Below are 17,600 nucleotides of genomic sequence, written 5' to 3'. Positions count from 1 at the left end.
GTAAGAAGAGGGGGTTCATGTTTTTATCCAAAGCCAAGAGTGGAGAGCTAAGACTAAAACAAGGGACTTTGGAAAGCCAAAAGGATCATTATTTGTGTGAGTGAGCTTTGGTAACTCATAAAAGTCTTTTCTAAGGATCCCTTTGGTAAAAAAAAAAAAAATAAGGATTTTTTTTTCTTTTTCCCATTAAACAAAATCTGAATTGAACAACGAGCCAAGATCTGACGCAGGTTCTGAACTGTGAATGACGAGTGTCTACATCCAGGAATCAACCCAACATGCATGCTTGGAACCATGGGAGTCCATTGAAGGAGCAGGAGCTTGTTTAGTGTAGGTGTGTAAAGATGTTTACTGTTAAGATTCAAACTTGAAAACTTTATTTTCAATCCCAACATGGAGATCACCTTCTCTGGCTTGGAGACGAGGTCCTACCTCAAGAGGAGTTTAAGTATCTCAGGTTTTTGTTCACAAATGAGGGAAAGATTGAGTGAGGGATCGATGGGCCGTTTGGTGCTGCGTCTGCAATGAGGCAAGCGTTGTACCGGTCTGTCGTGGTGCAGAGAGAGCTGAGTCAGAAGGCCAAGTTCTCGATTTACCAGTCGATCTATGTTTCTACCCTCACCTATGGTCATGAGCTTTGGGTCGCTACACAAAGATCACAGATACAAGAGACCTAAATGGGTTTTCTCTGCAGGGTGTCTGGGCTCTCCCTTAGAGATAGGGTGAGAAGCCTGGTCATCTGGGTGGGGCTTGGAGTAGATCTGCTGCTCCTGGCGAGGTTTTCTGGGAATGTTCAATCGGGAGAAGACCCGAGAAAAGACCCAGGACACGCTGGAGGACATGCTGTCCTGGGAACGCCTTGGCATTCCCTAAAGGAGCTGGCTCAAGTGTCAGAGGAGAGGGAAGTCTGACTGAGCCCCTCCGACCTGACCCTGAATAAGTGGAAGAAAATGGATGGATGGATGGATGGATTCAGACCAGTCCATGAGGGGTTTTGTTTTTAGGCCTTTGAGGTGATTTTACATAAAAGCAATAAATAAACAAAAAATACTTTGAGATGGAAGAAAATGCATTAGAATAAAATTTACAGAATTATTAGATTCTTCATGCAGAAACAATTAAAGCAATGAGTGACCTCTAAGGTCTTTAAAGGTCAGCATGCTTTTCTTATCATGACAAGTAGTTTGTCAAAGTGCTCTCAAATATTTTTGTGACCAATTAAAACCAACAAAACTGAAAACTTTTTGGTTCTTTTTGAGAAAACAGTTGACTTCAGCTAAAACACCACCCCATATGCCCAACAGAAGGTAGAAGGAGTGATTCTGAACACCAGTTTTCTGAATCCAAGGATTTCCAGCATTTGGTTATGGATTCGTTTTTCAGCTAAACAGTGTTCAGAATAAAACAATTAAACTAACAAAAGGAAGGAAAGTAAATTCTCTGGCCATAAGTCAAACATTTTCTAGAGAGGTATAAAATGCTTCAAAATCATCTAAAGATTGAAAAAAAAATCAATAAATAAACAAAGTCACTAAAGTCACAAAGGATATGTGAGCCAAGTTTGTAGGATAATTTCCTGGAGGAATTCAAGTAATTATTGCTTGCAATTGTGCCTGGTCTCAGCACAAATATCTTTGTGTCGCCAATTCAGTCTGGTACAAAATTAAAAAGAGGAAAAAACGAATCAAATTCCTTTATGGATCCTTAATATGCATCTGAAATTAATCTGGAAAATTCAAAAGGTCGGTTTCTTCTTACACACACACACACACACACACGCACGCACGCACGCACGCACGCACGCACGCACGCACGCACACACACACACACACACACACACACACACACACACACACACACACACATATATATGTTTTTCTTTATGAATTGCTTAGAAGTTTTGACCATTATTGCTCTGTATTTATTTTCTATTAAAGGACCATGGAACATGTTGTGACCTCCCACTGGCTGGACTTTTGTTGCCGCCTTGGGGGCAACTTTACAGAGCTGCACTTTGAAACCACTCACTTCTCAGTTTAAGCACCTCCACAAGTTGTCAGCAGCGCTGAAGATTGCAATTTGTCAAGAAGATGAGAGACGAACTTACATTTCCACAGCGGTACTTGTGGCACACTTTTATGTATAGGTCAGCAGCACTTGGCCGGATTCTCAGACCAACACACAGTCACCGAAATAACACACGTAGAAGGAGGAAAACAGACTGGCAGTGGGGGTGCAGGAAAATTGCAAGCCAGTGTGGACAGCTGGGCTTGTAAAAATAGAAGCATGTATTTTCTGCCGGACATGGATGATGTGAATGACTGGAGTCCATGGGCAAAACACCGATGAGAAAACGAGCAATTAGCATCAAAACTTTTATATCAAGTTTCTGCATCAATTAATATTATATGTGTTGCTTTAAAACTGCACATGTCAGCAGTATTTTAGACCCATAAAGGTACAGAGTCATTTCTGATTAGATACAGGTGAAAGTTGCAAAATTAGAATGTGCTGCAAAAGTTCATTTTGTCAGTATTTCAACCTAAAAGGTGAAACTAATATATGTGTAGGAATTAATATACGTATTTATTTGGGTGTGTAATGTCCAGAAATGGTCATTTTTCACCTACAGACTGACCTACATGCCATCGGTCAGCTGCAGACATGAATCTGCCTCTGCGCGTCTGTTAATTTTCCAAGTTGCAGGAAAAGATTTGACGCTGCATGTTTACACTCAGATTGTCAAGACTTCAACATCATGTTCCCTTCTCAAGGTCCCTCTGTGCCAAGCCTGTCTGCTTATCTAGGCTGGACTGGACTGTCATAAGAGTGACTGTTTTCAGCTCATATGAGTTAATCAATCGTCAAATGAATGATATATGAATAATAATAATGTCTTGATTAATCTGTGCTTAAGTTAATGAGGTTGATTAATCTTTGCTTGAATCACTGAAGTTTGAAATGAATGCTATTATTACATTGAAAGATCTATATATATGATAATCAGTAATGTTTGATATGTCTAGGCAATCATCATCTACACTCAGACACAAGGTTCATTAGAGATAAATTAAAGTTAAGTTAAACATCATGACACATAGATCTTTCCTTATTCAGAGCATCCTGTATCTGAAAGAAGGCGTGATGTTCTGAGGTTTTCTTGTTAACACCCCTCAACATGGCATGTTACGATTGGACAAGAAATCATAATATGAGAATATTAGAACAGAGCTCACTTCACGGTGCGTCAGATCTAGAGAAAGCTACGGAACAGCCGTGTGGAGCAAAATCTCTTTAACCCAGAGCTGTTGAAGCTGTCAAAAAAAAACCTGCTACACGCTGAAGCTGGCACAGCAAATGGTTCCTGCAGAACAAAGCTGATACTGTTCCGACTCCCCAAGAGTCCTTCTAGATGCAAACGATTGTATCTATCTGTTGTGACTTGGAAACATCTCTGGACTGGAGAGTCGGTTCTGCAGTTATTCTACAAACCTCGGTGCCGCGAGGTCATCCGACCTTCCTGACCTCTGGATCCGCGAAGAGGGTCTTCCAAAAGGGTGAGGTAGACACAACATGAATCGCGTCTGATGTGGTTTTGAAAAGAATCAACTTCCTAGTTAATGCAAACCAAATTCTCCTTTTTACACCCAAAACTCAGTTCTTCTAGATACGAAGGTTCTGATAACCTCACATTCACACATAGTCACCATACATCACATCCCATCCACCTAGATCCATCCATCACAATAGTCTTAGTTAACTTGTCATGTTTTTAATTGTTTGGAAAATAAATTCTTACTTTTTATAAATTTGACTCTTTTCTTGAATTAATACGAAGTGTCGTACAATCCCTGAATAAACAAAGAATTCTAAATCTTCTGGTTAAACATTCAAAGACCAATCAGACTGGATTTCCTTATTCATGTGGAATATCACATCACATTGGTCAAAGTGTAAGGTAGTATATTAAGCTTTAAAAGCACCCAAATACATACAATAATTACTTTGTTACAGGTGCTTTAGACACAATCTGTCGAGTCTGTGTACCCTGATCGGAGAACCCCGGGGTAGGTCCGGAATGTGTTGAGGTCCGGGGACCCCAGAGGTACCGAAGTCCGTAGAAGAAGCCGCAGTGCCGACTAGACCTGTCTCGAGATGTCTCCAGGTCACGCCACCTGTTATTTGCATCTTAGGAATAACTCTTAAGGAGTTGAAGTTGGTTCAGCTTTATTCTGAAGGAATCCTTTTGCGGCAGCAGCTGTAGCATGCAACAGGTTTTTGACAGCTTGTCAAAGATGCGATGGGAGCAGAGTTTCCCTCCGAAGGCCAGTCAGAGTTAGGCTCAACTGAATCACTCAGGGAGTGATGCTGTTTTAAAATAATGGCCATATCTTGGTTTATTGATAAATCAGAAATTGCCCTGTAAAGGGGTTTTGCCAACAAACTCAGATACACATGTCCTGACTCGAGGGAGATGTTTAACCCAAGACATGCAGAATCAACACGACTTCACTGGGTAAGTTAAAGAAAAGTTATTTTATTTGCAAAACCGGAATAAAAGGTGCACCGGGAAGTCCAGTGAGGGTGTGCTGTACAGCGTTAGTATGGTAGTCCAAGATGTGCAGGAAAGGTGGGAAGCCAAGATGAGTGCTGGTGGAGGTGCAGCAGGCTGAGGTGGGTGAGGCAGCGGAGATGATCCGGGCAGGCGGAGTAGAGGAGGATGGGATGGGGTTCTGGTAATCCGGGGTTCGAGCGGCGAGAGTTGTGTGTAGAGTGCAGTTATCCTGAACGGAGTAAACAAACAAGGTTCAGAGGAGAATCCAAAAAGTGTAATCCAGAAACAGTCCGTAGTTCAAAGCCAAAAAATGCAATATCAATTTCAAGCGAGCAAAAACGAGCAAACGAAGAGGCTGGGGCTACCTAAACTGGTGCAATCATCCGGCGTAGTGTGGTGTCTCCATCCTCCCTTCATACCAGACCTCCAGATTGGAGATTCGGCGCACTTGCTGCTCCCTCCGCTCCTCACCTGTGGGAAATTGCCTCAGAGATGGTTAGAGAGGGAGGAGCACTCACCTTGGCTCAGGAACATGACAACACACCTCCCTCAGATATGAAGATGCTGATTTTGTGGATAAGAACATTTCTATGTGCAGTGACGTTAATTATAACTTGTGTCATTGAGATATGGTGAATGTGTCTTGTCCAGTCAGTGTGCTGATATATGGGTCATATGTTTCATTTCATCCTTGTTAATCTTTCAATGTAATAATATTCATTTCACTTCCGTAATTTAAGCACAGATTTTTCAAACACTAATATTAGTATTCATATAACATTTGTTCATTCAACCATATGATTATTTATTGATTATTTAACTTATGAGTTGTAAAAGTTCTGTCATGTTTGAGGGTAATTTCTTGACCCATGACAAGAAGAATCACCACCGAGAGACAGAAGGTAAGTTTAAATGATTTATTTTGAATGGGAGAGGTAGATGAAGCTTCTGCAGGACTGGAGGGATCCGTGGGGGGTTGTTTCCTGAATGATCCGGTAATTTGTGGGGGGATTAGTCAGACCTGGCTGGATGGGGAGACCGAGGAGCTGCAGGTGGATAGGTGGGTGACGGAGAGCTGGCGATAAGGGGTAAACGGCAAGACTGGAATGTGGTTGATGGTTCCGGAGATATGGCAGAGAGTGGAGATGAACAGATGACTGGAACCTGGAGGAATCAGGAGGGCAGAGCAGGTTAACTGCCAGAAGGGCAGGAACAGGCGGACAAACAAATTCTTTAAATTGTTTTAGGAAGGTCAAAATGAGGGCTAGAAACTACCCAAGACTGAGTATCATCTGGCAATGGTGAGATGTCCTGCTGCTCCTTAAATCCCCTGATCGCTGATGAGCTGATTTGGCACAGCTGGGCTCTCCAGACACACCCACCTGTAAACAACACTCAGCAGAGATGGTAATGCAGCACAGATCATGACAAGTTCTTCTTTCATGAGTGTGCAATCCTGCGGTCTTATCAAAAGAAGGCTTTTGTTTGGGAACATAGGCTGATATCTTGTTCCCCCTGAAATGTCAACAAGGGCTGCAGAATCTTCTGGGCTTTAGAAGACAGAATAGAAAGTCCACTCAGATAGTGGAATTTGGTCTGTAGGTGACCGGACCTTGTGTCGGTCCATATAAAAGTGAAAATTGACCATTTCTGGACGTTACATGTGAGACAGACTCATTACGTGCAAATCCAGATATTTCAAGCCTCTGTTTGTTATAATTGTGATGAATGTGGTTTACAGCTTATGCAAACAACAAAAAATGAGTGTAAAGGTTACATTGGGGCAGCAGTAGCTCAGGTGGTAGAGCGGGTTGCCTCATAATCGGAGGGTCATGGGTTCGATTCCAGCTCCCGCCAGGGGTATCCTGCTGTTGTGTCCTTGGGCAAGACACTTCACCCAACTTGCCTGTGTTAGTGGTGGTCAGAGGGGCCGACGGCGCCAAATGGCAGCCTCGCCTCTGTCAGACCTCCCCAGGGCGGCTGTGGCTACAAGTAGCTTACCATCACTAGCAGTGTGTGAATGTGAGAGTGTGTGAAAAGCGTCTTTGGGTGTCTTGAAAAGCGCTACATAAGTTCAATTCATTATTATTATTATTATTTTCTAGACTCAAAGTGTCACACTCTAATCAGCTAATGAATCCAAAACGCTTTCAAGGGTTCCTGAGCCTTTAGGTGGTTTCCCAGTCTAAGCTGTATTACTGACATAAATGGACTTTGCACCATATTCTTGTTTTTTGAGTTTCGCCTTTTAACTGAAACCCATAAAAATATTTACAGAAAGTGTGCAATAATTGTACAAAAGTAGGCAGGTGCATACGTTTGGGTACTGTTGTCAGTTTATCGATTCCAAAACCATTAGAAATAATTATTGGAATTCAAATTGGTGTGGTAAGCTTAATGACCCTTGACCTCCATTTACAGGTGAATCCAGTTATGAGAAAGAGTATTTAAGGGAGCCAAATGTAAGTTTCCCTCCTCTTTGAATTTTCTCTGAAGAGTAGCAACAAGGACTCTCAGAACTCTCACATGAGCTGAAAACAAAGATTGTTCACCATCATGGTTTAGGTGAAGGATACAGAAAACACTTTACACAAGGAGATGCTGTACGTGAGAGTGATGCAGAGGAAGCCTTTTCTCCACCCACAGCACAAACAGAGCTGCTTGAGTTGTGCTAAAGCGCATTTAGACAAGCCAGCTGGGAATCGTGTTAAAGTGGAGGGACACATGGATTCCACTCAATATCAGCAGATTCTGGAGATCAATGTACGGGAATCAGGTACAAAGCTGAAGCTGCACCGGGGCTGGATCTTTCAGCAAGACAACCCTAAACACTGCTCAACATCTACTAAGGCATCCATGCAGAGGAACAAGTAGAACGTTCTGGAATGGCCATCTCAGTCCCCTGACCTGAATAGTATTGAACATCTGTGGTGTGAGATAGAGAGAGCTGTCCATGCTCAGAAGCATCAAACCTGAATGAACTAGAGATGATTTGTAAAGAAGAATGGTCCAAAATGCTTTCAACCAGAATCCAGACTCTCACTGGAAACTACTGGAAGCATTTAGAGGCTGTTGTTTCTGCAAAAGGAGGATCTACTAAATATTGAGTTATTTCTTAATAAATTATGTTTAAACAATTATTGCACACTTTCTGTGAATCCTATTGTTTCACTTCTTATTTTCCACTGTGAGTGTTTCCTAGATCATATATTTAACTGAATGTTTTATCATGAAAACCAACAACTTATTAAGGAAAATCATGAAGATTAACAAGGCTGCCCAAACTTCCGCATCCCACTTTAGCCACTGTTCTTCTGTGCGTAAATCACAGATCTTGAAAAGCCAAAATCAAAGTGCTTGAAAAGTGCCAGGATTTTACTTTGACAAAGATGTGTGAACCTTGAAAAAATATATCATCTTTCACATTACCATACAGATAAATCTGCGGCTCAGTGATGGGCACCGTTTCACGGTTCAGCACCAGGGCCAGCTCCCGCTGGCTAAGGCCTCCGTGGAGTCAAATAAACTTTAGTTAAAGAGCAAGTCACCCCCTACCAGATTCTAACTCCACTCCCACTTCATGTTTGAAAAATGCAACAAATGCTAACAAATACACACACACACACACACACAGGCTCACGACAGCATTGTGACATCATAATGTACCAGTTTACATCATAGCATACCTCTTAGCCAATAGCGGTGGCAGATTTAAATTAGAATACAGGGCAGAGTTTTTACCTGACAACGGCACAACACTGCCAGTTTTAGGCAGAATATTTAAATTTTAACTAAGATAGACTGAAGTGCCAAATTATTGACGACACATGTCTGCAGCACGATTAGACACTCGTTTATTTAGTTTATCAGCAAGAAAAAGTTTATTTGGGGGTGACTTGCTCTTTAAAGTCTGCATTTGAATCTAAACTGTCATCATGAAGAAGGGAGGACAAGTGCCGGTGTGAAACCCGTTTCCCGCTGCTTTTATGTTTCCACGGTAACATATTGTGTAGACCACCTTTACAAGCTAAACAACACTTTTCCCTGCAGCAACATCAAGGATACACTCTTATTATCAGCATAATAATGAGGCAAACTGTTAGCAACTGTGCAGACATGAGTAAATCACACTTATTATTCAATTAAAAACTCCTACCTAATTACCTCATTTGTGCATGTTGAAAGAAAAACTCAGAAACACATTCACTGTCTGAGCCATCAGGCACTGGCGCCCCAAAAAGCCTCTTCACTGACTGCAGAGCCAATTTCAACACAACAGAAGACTTTTTGATGCTAAAAATGAATAAGTGTGGCCTGTAGGGTGTGATAGTTGGCCTCAAGGAGCAGAAACCAAATGCAAACACGCAAAAAAGCATTTGGTTAAAAGATACTTTTATGATATCTGACAGATATGCATGTACAAAAAAGATAATCAAACCACCACAACATAAACAAGCAATCTGTAAAGCCATCAATATATCACTGAGAAAAAACAGAGTGTTGGTTTTTGGATTCTTATTCGTTTTGCATTCCAAACAGCGAGTCTTCTTGAAGAGACAAAGCATGTCACAACAGTAAAACGAGTTTCAAAAGCAGCAAATCCTCAAAGATGAAAGCGCTAATAGACAAGGGTCCAGGGTGTCCGTTCACCGTGGGGAAAGGTGACTCCTCCGCAGCCTCTTATCAAAACGCAGCAGCAATCAGCGTCATAATTAAACTGGAGCCTCCTCCCAGACCTCTCCCTCCCTCCTGCTACCCTTCATGCTTTATTTGTCTTCGTGTCTGTTTTTCTGCATCGTGGTTTCCTTTCTTGATCCCATCTCAATTATAGAAATCTTGTCTTCGCTCCTCAATCTCTCGACGGAAGCCAGCCTTTGCTCTTGCTGTTTTTATGTTCTCCCCTCCTTCTTCAGTATTCCACGCTGGCTTTGTCACTATAATTTGGTGCCGTGGCCCATCTGTTGTTTTGGCTGCTGTTTTCAGTGCTCTGCTGGAGTCTTTGTTGTTTCGCCACTAAATCTGTGATTCTGTGGCAACAACGTTGTGTGTTTTTTTGTTTCCTGCCTGTGATGTTGATGTTTTGTGTCTTTGTACGTTTTTTATTTGAGTGAGTGGGAGACGACTCAAGGAGGAAAAGATTATGATGTGTGTTGCCGTGTTAAAGTTGTGCGTTCGCGTCTCTGTGCGACGAGTCATTAGACAAAACGCCTTTGAATATTCACACCCAGCAACTGATAGCATAATGTGACCGAGCGCTGCAAATCATCTGAAGGCCCATAGATGCTGAATAACTCTGAGAGCGTGTGGTCCCATTCATCCCTGCGTTCCATCTTGTAACCGACACTCAGAAACGTTCATGAACAAACAAAAAGAAAGCATCCAGCATGATGGTAGACGGAGTTTTTTATTAAAAATAAACTAGTCATCAGCGTAGGCTGCAGGAATCTCTCCGATTCCTTTTCTTACCCGTTCCTGTACAGACTAAACTGAAGGCCATGTTTGGGCGTATCAGATGCAGGTATTTATTCAGCACATCAGACGTAGGTGCTTTTGTCTGGATGCTAATTGGCCTGATTTGATTCCCGCTGATGTTGGCTCTAGGTTGTTGCTAAAACCACATTTGTGTGTTCTTTTTCTGCCACTTTTCTGTCTTTTTCTTTCTCTTTCCTCCACGAATAACCGCCTCTCACCCAGTCTTCTCTGCGTCTCTTGCCTTTGTTTCAGGTGGTGCAGGTGCTGCGAGCGATTGATAGAGACGAGGGAGGGAACGACAGCACCGTGTATTTCAGCATCCCTCCAGAATCCACCGCTGCCCTCAACTTCAGCGTCAGAGACAGCGGCGGTGGGTGCTCCATCTTTCTACCTCTGTATGCTTTCTCTTAATTTGTTTCTGCCTCTGTTTCCCTGGCAGACAGGCAGCTTTGCCTCCACTTTTACTCCTAATCCCAAATACAATTCATGACATTCCCTGTTTTTTCCTATCATTCTTTCTTGCTCCTGCCCCTTCAACTCCCTCCTCTCGTCTTCTGCATCTTCCTCTTCTTTCATCCATCCATCCATCCATCCATCACCCAACCCTGGCAGCTCCATTGCTTTGCTTTACTCCATCCACTTCGGTTGCTTGCCTTCCTACTTCAGCTGCATCCATCCTCTCCTCTCCACTAAAACATAAACTCACTGTTTTCACACGCAAAAACAACAACATAGAGCTGCTTTATTTAATTTACTTCAGCTGAAGTGAAAGTAGCACCTTAAAGCTTTTCTGTGTATAAACAGTAAACGTTACACATATTCAGACATTGTTACCATAACAATCTTAAGTTTAATCAATCACCGTTCTCGCTTGTAAACAAGTTATCATATAATGGTTTATACAGTGTGCACAAATAACGAACATGAGATTCAGATAAAATAATATTTTGCTTTTTAAAAAAGTTTTAAAATTTAAATAAACAATTTGGTGAATTTTAACCGCTGATGTTTTCAGCTTTTGAAGCAGATACTCTTTTATCAGAACTTATAAAGCTCCGAGAGCCACGGTTGTAATATTACAACGTCAGATTTAAGTCTACAAAAATAAAACGTCCCCATTTTTTGTTCTTTTTAAAACCACATTTACATTGCTAGTAGGTCCTATTGTTCAGTTCTGCAACACTGTTGGCTGTTAAAATGTGTAAATAGACCCGTTTATCTGGCCTCCTAGAACAACATGTGAAAGGTTAAAAAAGATTTTGCTGTTGTTTTCTAAATTTGGGTTTTTGTTAAAGTGGCAGTGTATGGTTTCCTGGCACTAGGGGGCAGTACATACAGATATCTGAGGGTAGTTTTACACATCACCATGACTGTCGCTCGTTTAAAACACAGTGCGGTAAATGTTGTTACCTGTGGAACAGAAAGCATGCAACCTCCTGTGACTCCTCAGACTTTGATGGTCTTTCAGTTAATTCCATGGAGAGAATGCAATGCTGATTGTAGTTTTCTGGCGCTGCAGTTTCTGGATCTGCTTGGGGTCCTGCTCCTGCTATGCTCAAATAGTGGCAATGAGGCTTAGCCAAAATAAATTCCATCTATTTATCAAATCTATATTTCATGTAGGTTTTGGAAAGTTTAGAAATTTAGTTATCAAATTTGTGTTTTTTACTACCTAAATGATTTTGAACGCGGTAACGTAGCTTCCGTAAATCGTAAATCCATCCAATCATCTAGTGTGACGAAATCGACTGGCACAGGACCCCGAGCAAGCCTGAAGGAAGCATGCCGTGTAATATGACATCCCCCCAAAGACGATAGACCCGCGCCTTGTGTACTTTAGGCCAGAATGGTATGGTTATGTGTTCCGAAGTCGCCAGTAGTTTCTCAACAACTGGACATCATTCTATTCATTTTCATCAACATTTCGACGGATATTTTCAGAGATTAAAAATAAACATACACATCGTGTCTTTAATGCTCCTGAGGTAAAATATTAACTGTTTTGGTAGCACTTCCTTTTACATTCCCCTAATTACTAAGTACTTACATGGTAATTACATAGTAAGTTAAAGTGTATTATTGTTTCTGAGTTCTTAAACAGTTATTACCATGTAACTTAGGTTCAATTCTAGTTTTTATTTTTATTAATCATTCGCAGTAAATACTGAGTTACGCAATAACTACTCTTCATTACAATTATACACTTTAATTACACAATAATACACTTTTGCTTACAATGTAATTACCATGTAAGTACTTAATAATCAGGGGACTGTAAAAGGAAACATTACCAATATTTCTTTTTAACATTACTAATTAAAGCCTAAAATCACTGCTTATTCTTTAAAATTTTTACTTTTTAAAAAGAGTAAATCATACCCACTCCATGAAAATACAAAGAAAGAACACTCCTAACTTGGTAAAAATGTCTGTCAAAACCTAAATTAGAAACCATGAACAGATTTTCCTAGTTCAAAGTGTAACTGGAACAAGATCATTTTAAATCAACAACCATAACATGTTAAACATTAAAACAGTTTGTTTTGTGACTTCTGAGGGGAAAGTGAAAACCGGCATAAATAAAAGGCTTTCTTTAGATTATTTTCCTGAGTTCAGAAATTATTTGTTTGTTTTATTGTTGAAAATCTTTGAGGCGTTTGTTAAAAAAATCTCTTTGCTCTGAGAGTAAATCTGTAAGGCTTGTCGCCAGCATTCAGGCATTAATTCTGTTTGCTTCACAGCCAGACAGGACACGGGAAATTAAATAAATAAACAAATAAAAAAATCTGGTTAAAATTAGTTTTGTTTGTTTACAAATAATGCAGAATTTCTTTTCAGTAGTGTTGATGAGGCTTTGATATACTTTTTTTTTATTTGGGGGTTTTTAGTGGCCGAGGTAACTGCATATATACATGTACTTTTGTTATTGTTCTTCTTTGAGTTATTATCTAAGTGGTTGTGTTGCTATAACAAGTGCATTTCCCCGCTGTGGGATCAATGCTGTTTACAGCTGTTTACATTTATACAAGAAGTGAAGTCCTTAGGTTGATGGGATCAGTCAGGTAATCCCATGCAACTCCCTTTTTTAGCTATCTTCCCTTTACTTTTAACTCTTTAATAAATATTTTAGTTTAGTTTTTAGATTTTAAAGCAAAAATTTAGTATCAAGATTTAACAATCTGAAACGTTATTTTAGCTTGGGTGGGGTGGGGGTGATTGAGGACTTAGAAAACTATGTTTGACAATGTTTTTGTCACATTTTATAAGTTTCCTAGGATGCACATGCCAACTCAAGAGCTTTTACTTCTATTTGTTCCCACTAGAAGCTGCAGATTTTAAATATACAAACATCTATGTTGTTTATGTAAAGCAGTCTGATGCAGAATAAAACTGAAGGTTGAGGCATTTTGGGTTGAATGTGCTACACAGTTGCTGTTGACGCCACCAATTCCCATCAAATATTGCATCACCAGAGTGTACTTTCAGTCTCTCTCTCTCTCTCTCTCTCTCTCTCTCTCTCTCTCTCTCTCTCTCTCTCTCTCTCTCTCTCTCTCTCTCTCTCTCTCTCTCTCTCTCACACACACACACACACACACACGCACATTTTTTTTCACTTTGCAGCATAGAGATGAATCCATTCACTGCAGCATTATGAGGAAATTCCCATCCAGCCAACACCCCCCATAAAAATTTTTATTGGTTGTTTAAGCAGCAGAAATGTAGGATGCTTGCACTCAATCACCATTCTGTGCACGTACACTGAGGAGGTCATCACCTGTTACTGTTTAAAGCAAATGGCTGCAGGTTTGAAAGGACCTTCACTTTATTTGTGATCCAGTAGACAGACACTGGCTAGCTGCTCATACCCAGAATGCCTATCAGTATCATGTTTAGGGCCACCTGTTCAGTGTACATTCATCACGAATACTCCTTTGTTTTCATTCCTACCAAAATCCCCTCTACAACTGATGCATTATTCAGCATTTCTCAAAGTGCAAGTGCCTGGTGTTGCATACATTGAGCACTTGTGGGCGGCAAAGTCAAAAATAACCACCAAAGAGTCGCTGAAGAGATCCAAAAACCTGAATTGCAAAACCAGGAAGCATTTTGTGTGTATCTGTCATTTAGCATTTACATAGTCGGTAATGGTGAAGTGAAATCAGCCTCACATGCTCAAACTCCTCCCAAATACATGGAAACACATCAGTCATCATTTTTCCCCTGTGTTATAACATATAAGCCTGATGTGTCATAACTTGTAAAGATTACAGATTCAACTTTACTTGTATTTTTAATACGTTTCCAGGGGTCTTTAGTAAAAATGAATGCCTTGCAACCATCTCAGTGTCTTCCCTGGGACTGGGAGATTGGGGTTCAATTCCTGGTTGGGTCGTACCCTAACAATGGGACCCAATGCCTCCCTACTTGACACTCAGCTTTAAGGGGTTGTGTTGGGGGGTTAAACCACCAAACAATTCCCCAGCGCGGCCACAGCTGCAGCTAACCGCTCCCCACTGGGATGAGTCAAATGCATAGATGAGTTTCACCAATGTGTGATGATTAATGGGACTTTAACTTTGACTTTAACTTTAAGTTTTTTCCTGTGGGGAAAAAAAGCTCTGGTGCACCTGTTTGTGGACATAGAAGCCAGCTGGAGGAGAGAGTGGCAGGAAACGGCAGGATATTTGGACATCTTGCCTCTGATTGGCTAACAGCAACATGACTCTACCACTGACTTTTAGCTTTGCAACGTTGATGTTTTATCTCCACAAAAAACACGAGCCTGGAGGAGTTCTGCTGTGTGGTGGAGTTGCTAACGCTAACAGTTAGCTTCTAATAGTCGAGCCATTCTCTGCTGTTTCCTGGACGCTAAACCAACAACAGCCTTCCCCATCGCGAGCCAAGATGGGTGAGTCCGTGAATGTTAAGCGACAGAGTGAGGTCGGTCTGTGAGGCTTTTCTGAACTGAGCATTTGCGTCTGTTTTCTAGCTAACACAGGAAACAAGTGTAGAAGACTATTTTCACGTTCAGCCTGCGTGTTAAACAGAGTGTCTGGTCATTTTCAAAAACAACAGGTAAAAATTGTTTCTCAGTGACTCTGCTCTGTCAACATTCAGTGACTAATTTAAAACCTCATAAAAGTTGACCACTGCAAGCTGGTGCTGTGGTCTTGGGTCTGTGTTGACTGCACCAACGGAGGAACATGAGGACATGAAGCATCGTCTAACATCCAGATGAACCAGGGCCTGCACTGAGTACACAGCTGTGACTCCAGACCGCAACCCTTGTGAACAGCTGGACAATTATTATAATGACGATAATTATTTACTACATAAAGTTAGACGCGTGTTCCCAGACATTCCCTCCACCCTGCAGCCAGCAATGGGCAGGACCCTCTTAGGTGTGTTCTTGCTGTGTCGTATCTCTAATTCCATGCTGTAGTTCTTTTTTAAAACGCAGAACAGTTTTGTTTACCTGTTTTCCCGCTACGTTTCGTTTGCGGCTGCAAACTTCCCCAGGCTGACGCTGATGGTGGCGTCACTTCCTTCTCCGTTTATCCGCGGGCAGCGGAGGACGTTGTCGCCCTCTCCTGCCCGCTCTCCCCTCTCCGACGATGCAGTCCCATGCGCGGTCCAACGTGTAAACTCCTTCGTCCCTGTTTATGCAGAGGCTTTTGGCTCAGCCGTTAGCTGTGATGACTCCTCGGTTCAGTCCATCTGTCTTTTTCCTGGTAACTTTCTGTCAAGGAAATTTTTCGCAAAGCAGGTGCAAATTCTCCACCACATGCTGCGTTCGAGTCCTGAGAGAAAACCAGAACATCTGGGCTTCGGCAGATATCACAAGAAATCTAAAAGCTGAAAATATCCCGTTTTTGAAAAGCTTGTCGGTTGATTGAAACCCCACGATGGCTCACGGATCGGGAGGATACGCGCCCTGACATGTGGTTTCAAAGTCCTCTTTGATGTGTCATCCAGCAGCAGAACAGAGGAACAATAAGATCACACTCTGCTCCCTCATGGACAGCTTGTCACATAAATATGCTTCATTATTTGCTTTGTTACAGAACATAATGACTTGATCTGTGATGTGGATCACAGAAACACTTCTGGCTAATCATTTTTGTCATGTTGGTCATGTTGGTACAACTTTGCAGTGTCAGTCACTCTGATAAAACAAACCCACACACTCGTGTGTGTGTTGGTGCATCTGTAGGTTTCAGCGTTTCATTTGATATGAAATGTATTATTATGAACTTATTGTTATCAAAAGTCAGTCATTCAAAACCAAACATTGTCATTCTTCTCCCAGAAAGTGTGGGATGTGCAGATAATAATAAAATGTGTGAGTTTTACCATGCATGTGAAGGATGGGCTGTTGGATGGGAAAGTGTCCAACAATCTTCAGACATGTTAAATTATATTAAACCGTTTGATTAAACTTTGTACCCATTTGGGTAAAAATCTCAGTAGCTTAAGTTAAAGCTGTTTATGTCAATAGTTGTTTTTTCAGTGGCAGAAAAGAAGAAATCTAAAATTATTTGCAGCGATAACCAAAATGTTAAATAGACAGAAAAGACCGAAGTTAGCAGATTTGTATTTTTTCTGTTGTGGGCGCTTTAGATCAATCAGCAGCTGACTGGGGCAGCAAATTCAGCAACACGAGGTCTGGGATTTAGGGGCATCATTTGCAGATAGCAACCTCCTGCTATGATTCAGCACAGAAAGTGGAAACTGCAGCAAGAAGCTAACAGCTGTTTTATAATGAGTGTCTTCCTCTCTGTCTGTCTGTCATCCCCTCAGGCCCCACAGCCAGCCTGGTGCTGCTGTCCCAGCTCCAGCCGCTGTCCCGCTCCTCATCCTCCACCTTGACGCTGTACGTCCCACTCGTCCTGAGGGACGGGACGTCGGGTCTCACCAGCACGGGGACGGTCACCGTGTCTGTCTGTCCCTGCCTGAGGGGAGGGGCGCGAGCTGGGGAGAAAGAGAAGGATAAGCAGGCTGAAGGGGAATGGGACTGGGAGAAGGAGGCTGTGTGTCTCCCACAGCAGTCCATGCTGCCGTCTCCTGGACTCAGCACCGCCGCCCTGCTGGCCATCCTGGCTTGCGTTGCTACACTACTGGGTAAACACTTTGTTGCATTAGGTGTAGAGCTGGGAACAGCTATCGTTCCTGTACAGACCTCTTTGATATTTTTATCATCAGACAACGATAACCTGAGTAAATATCAAATTCAGGCTTTAAATTATAATTTTATTTATTAAGAAAACAGATTTCTCCCGGCCAACGTTGTCCCAGTCGACCCTGCGGAATTAGCCACATCAAGGCGAAAGCAGAGTTAAGTACAAAGAGCCACACACAGAGCTGATTAATACCCGATATTAAGATTTAAGAAGAAACCTAAACATGAAGTGGATATCATACTGTAAAGCAACACATCCAAGAACAAAACGACCCAGAACATCAACTGCAACAGCTCATACCTCACCTGGTTCAAGTTAAGGACAAGGTGCATGACTCAAATATAAGAGAGGAGGCAAAACTGCATCTGTGGGAAAGTTTGCAGCTCAGAACC

At 41.7% G+C, this 17,600-nt stretch overlaps 1 protein-coding gene across 3 annotated transcripts in view; it reads left to right on the top strand.

Annotated features, from left to right (window-relative positions):
• The window catches only part of LOC107384231 (cadherin-24), a 246,651-nt gene that overhangs the window by 218,690 nt on the left and 10,361 nt on the right, over positions 1 to 17,600 (top strand). For 2 of the 3 annotated variants that reach the window (XM_070541737.1, XM_070541738.1), the window contains 2 exons: positions 10,280 to 10,397; positions 16,829 to 17,149. In XM_070541737.1, the coding sequence (XP_070397838.1) occupies positions 10,280 to 10,397; positions 16,829 to 17,149 (439 nt within the window). Of the gene's footprint in view, positions 1 to 1,937; positions 10,260 to 10,279; positions 10,398 to 16,828; positions 17,150 to 17,600 lie in introns of those variants that run through there. The other variant, XM_070541739.1, reaches the window with a different exon arrangement.

Source organism: Nothobranchius furzeri, chromosome 11 (assembly GCF_043380555.1).
Source record: "Nothobranchius furzeri strain GRZ-AD chromosome 11, NfurGRZ-RIMD1, whole genome shotgun sequence".
Taxonomy (NCBI): domain Eukaryota; kingdom Metazoa; phylum Chordata; class Actinopteri; order Cyprinodontiformes; family Nothobranchiidae; genus Nothobranchius; species Nothobranchius furzeri.
Note: the sequence above shows the minus strand (reverse complement) of the source record. Positions and strands in the feature narration are given on the sequence as shown.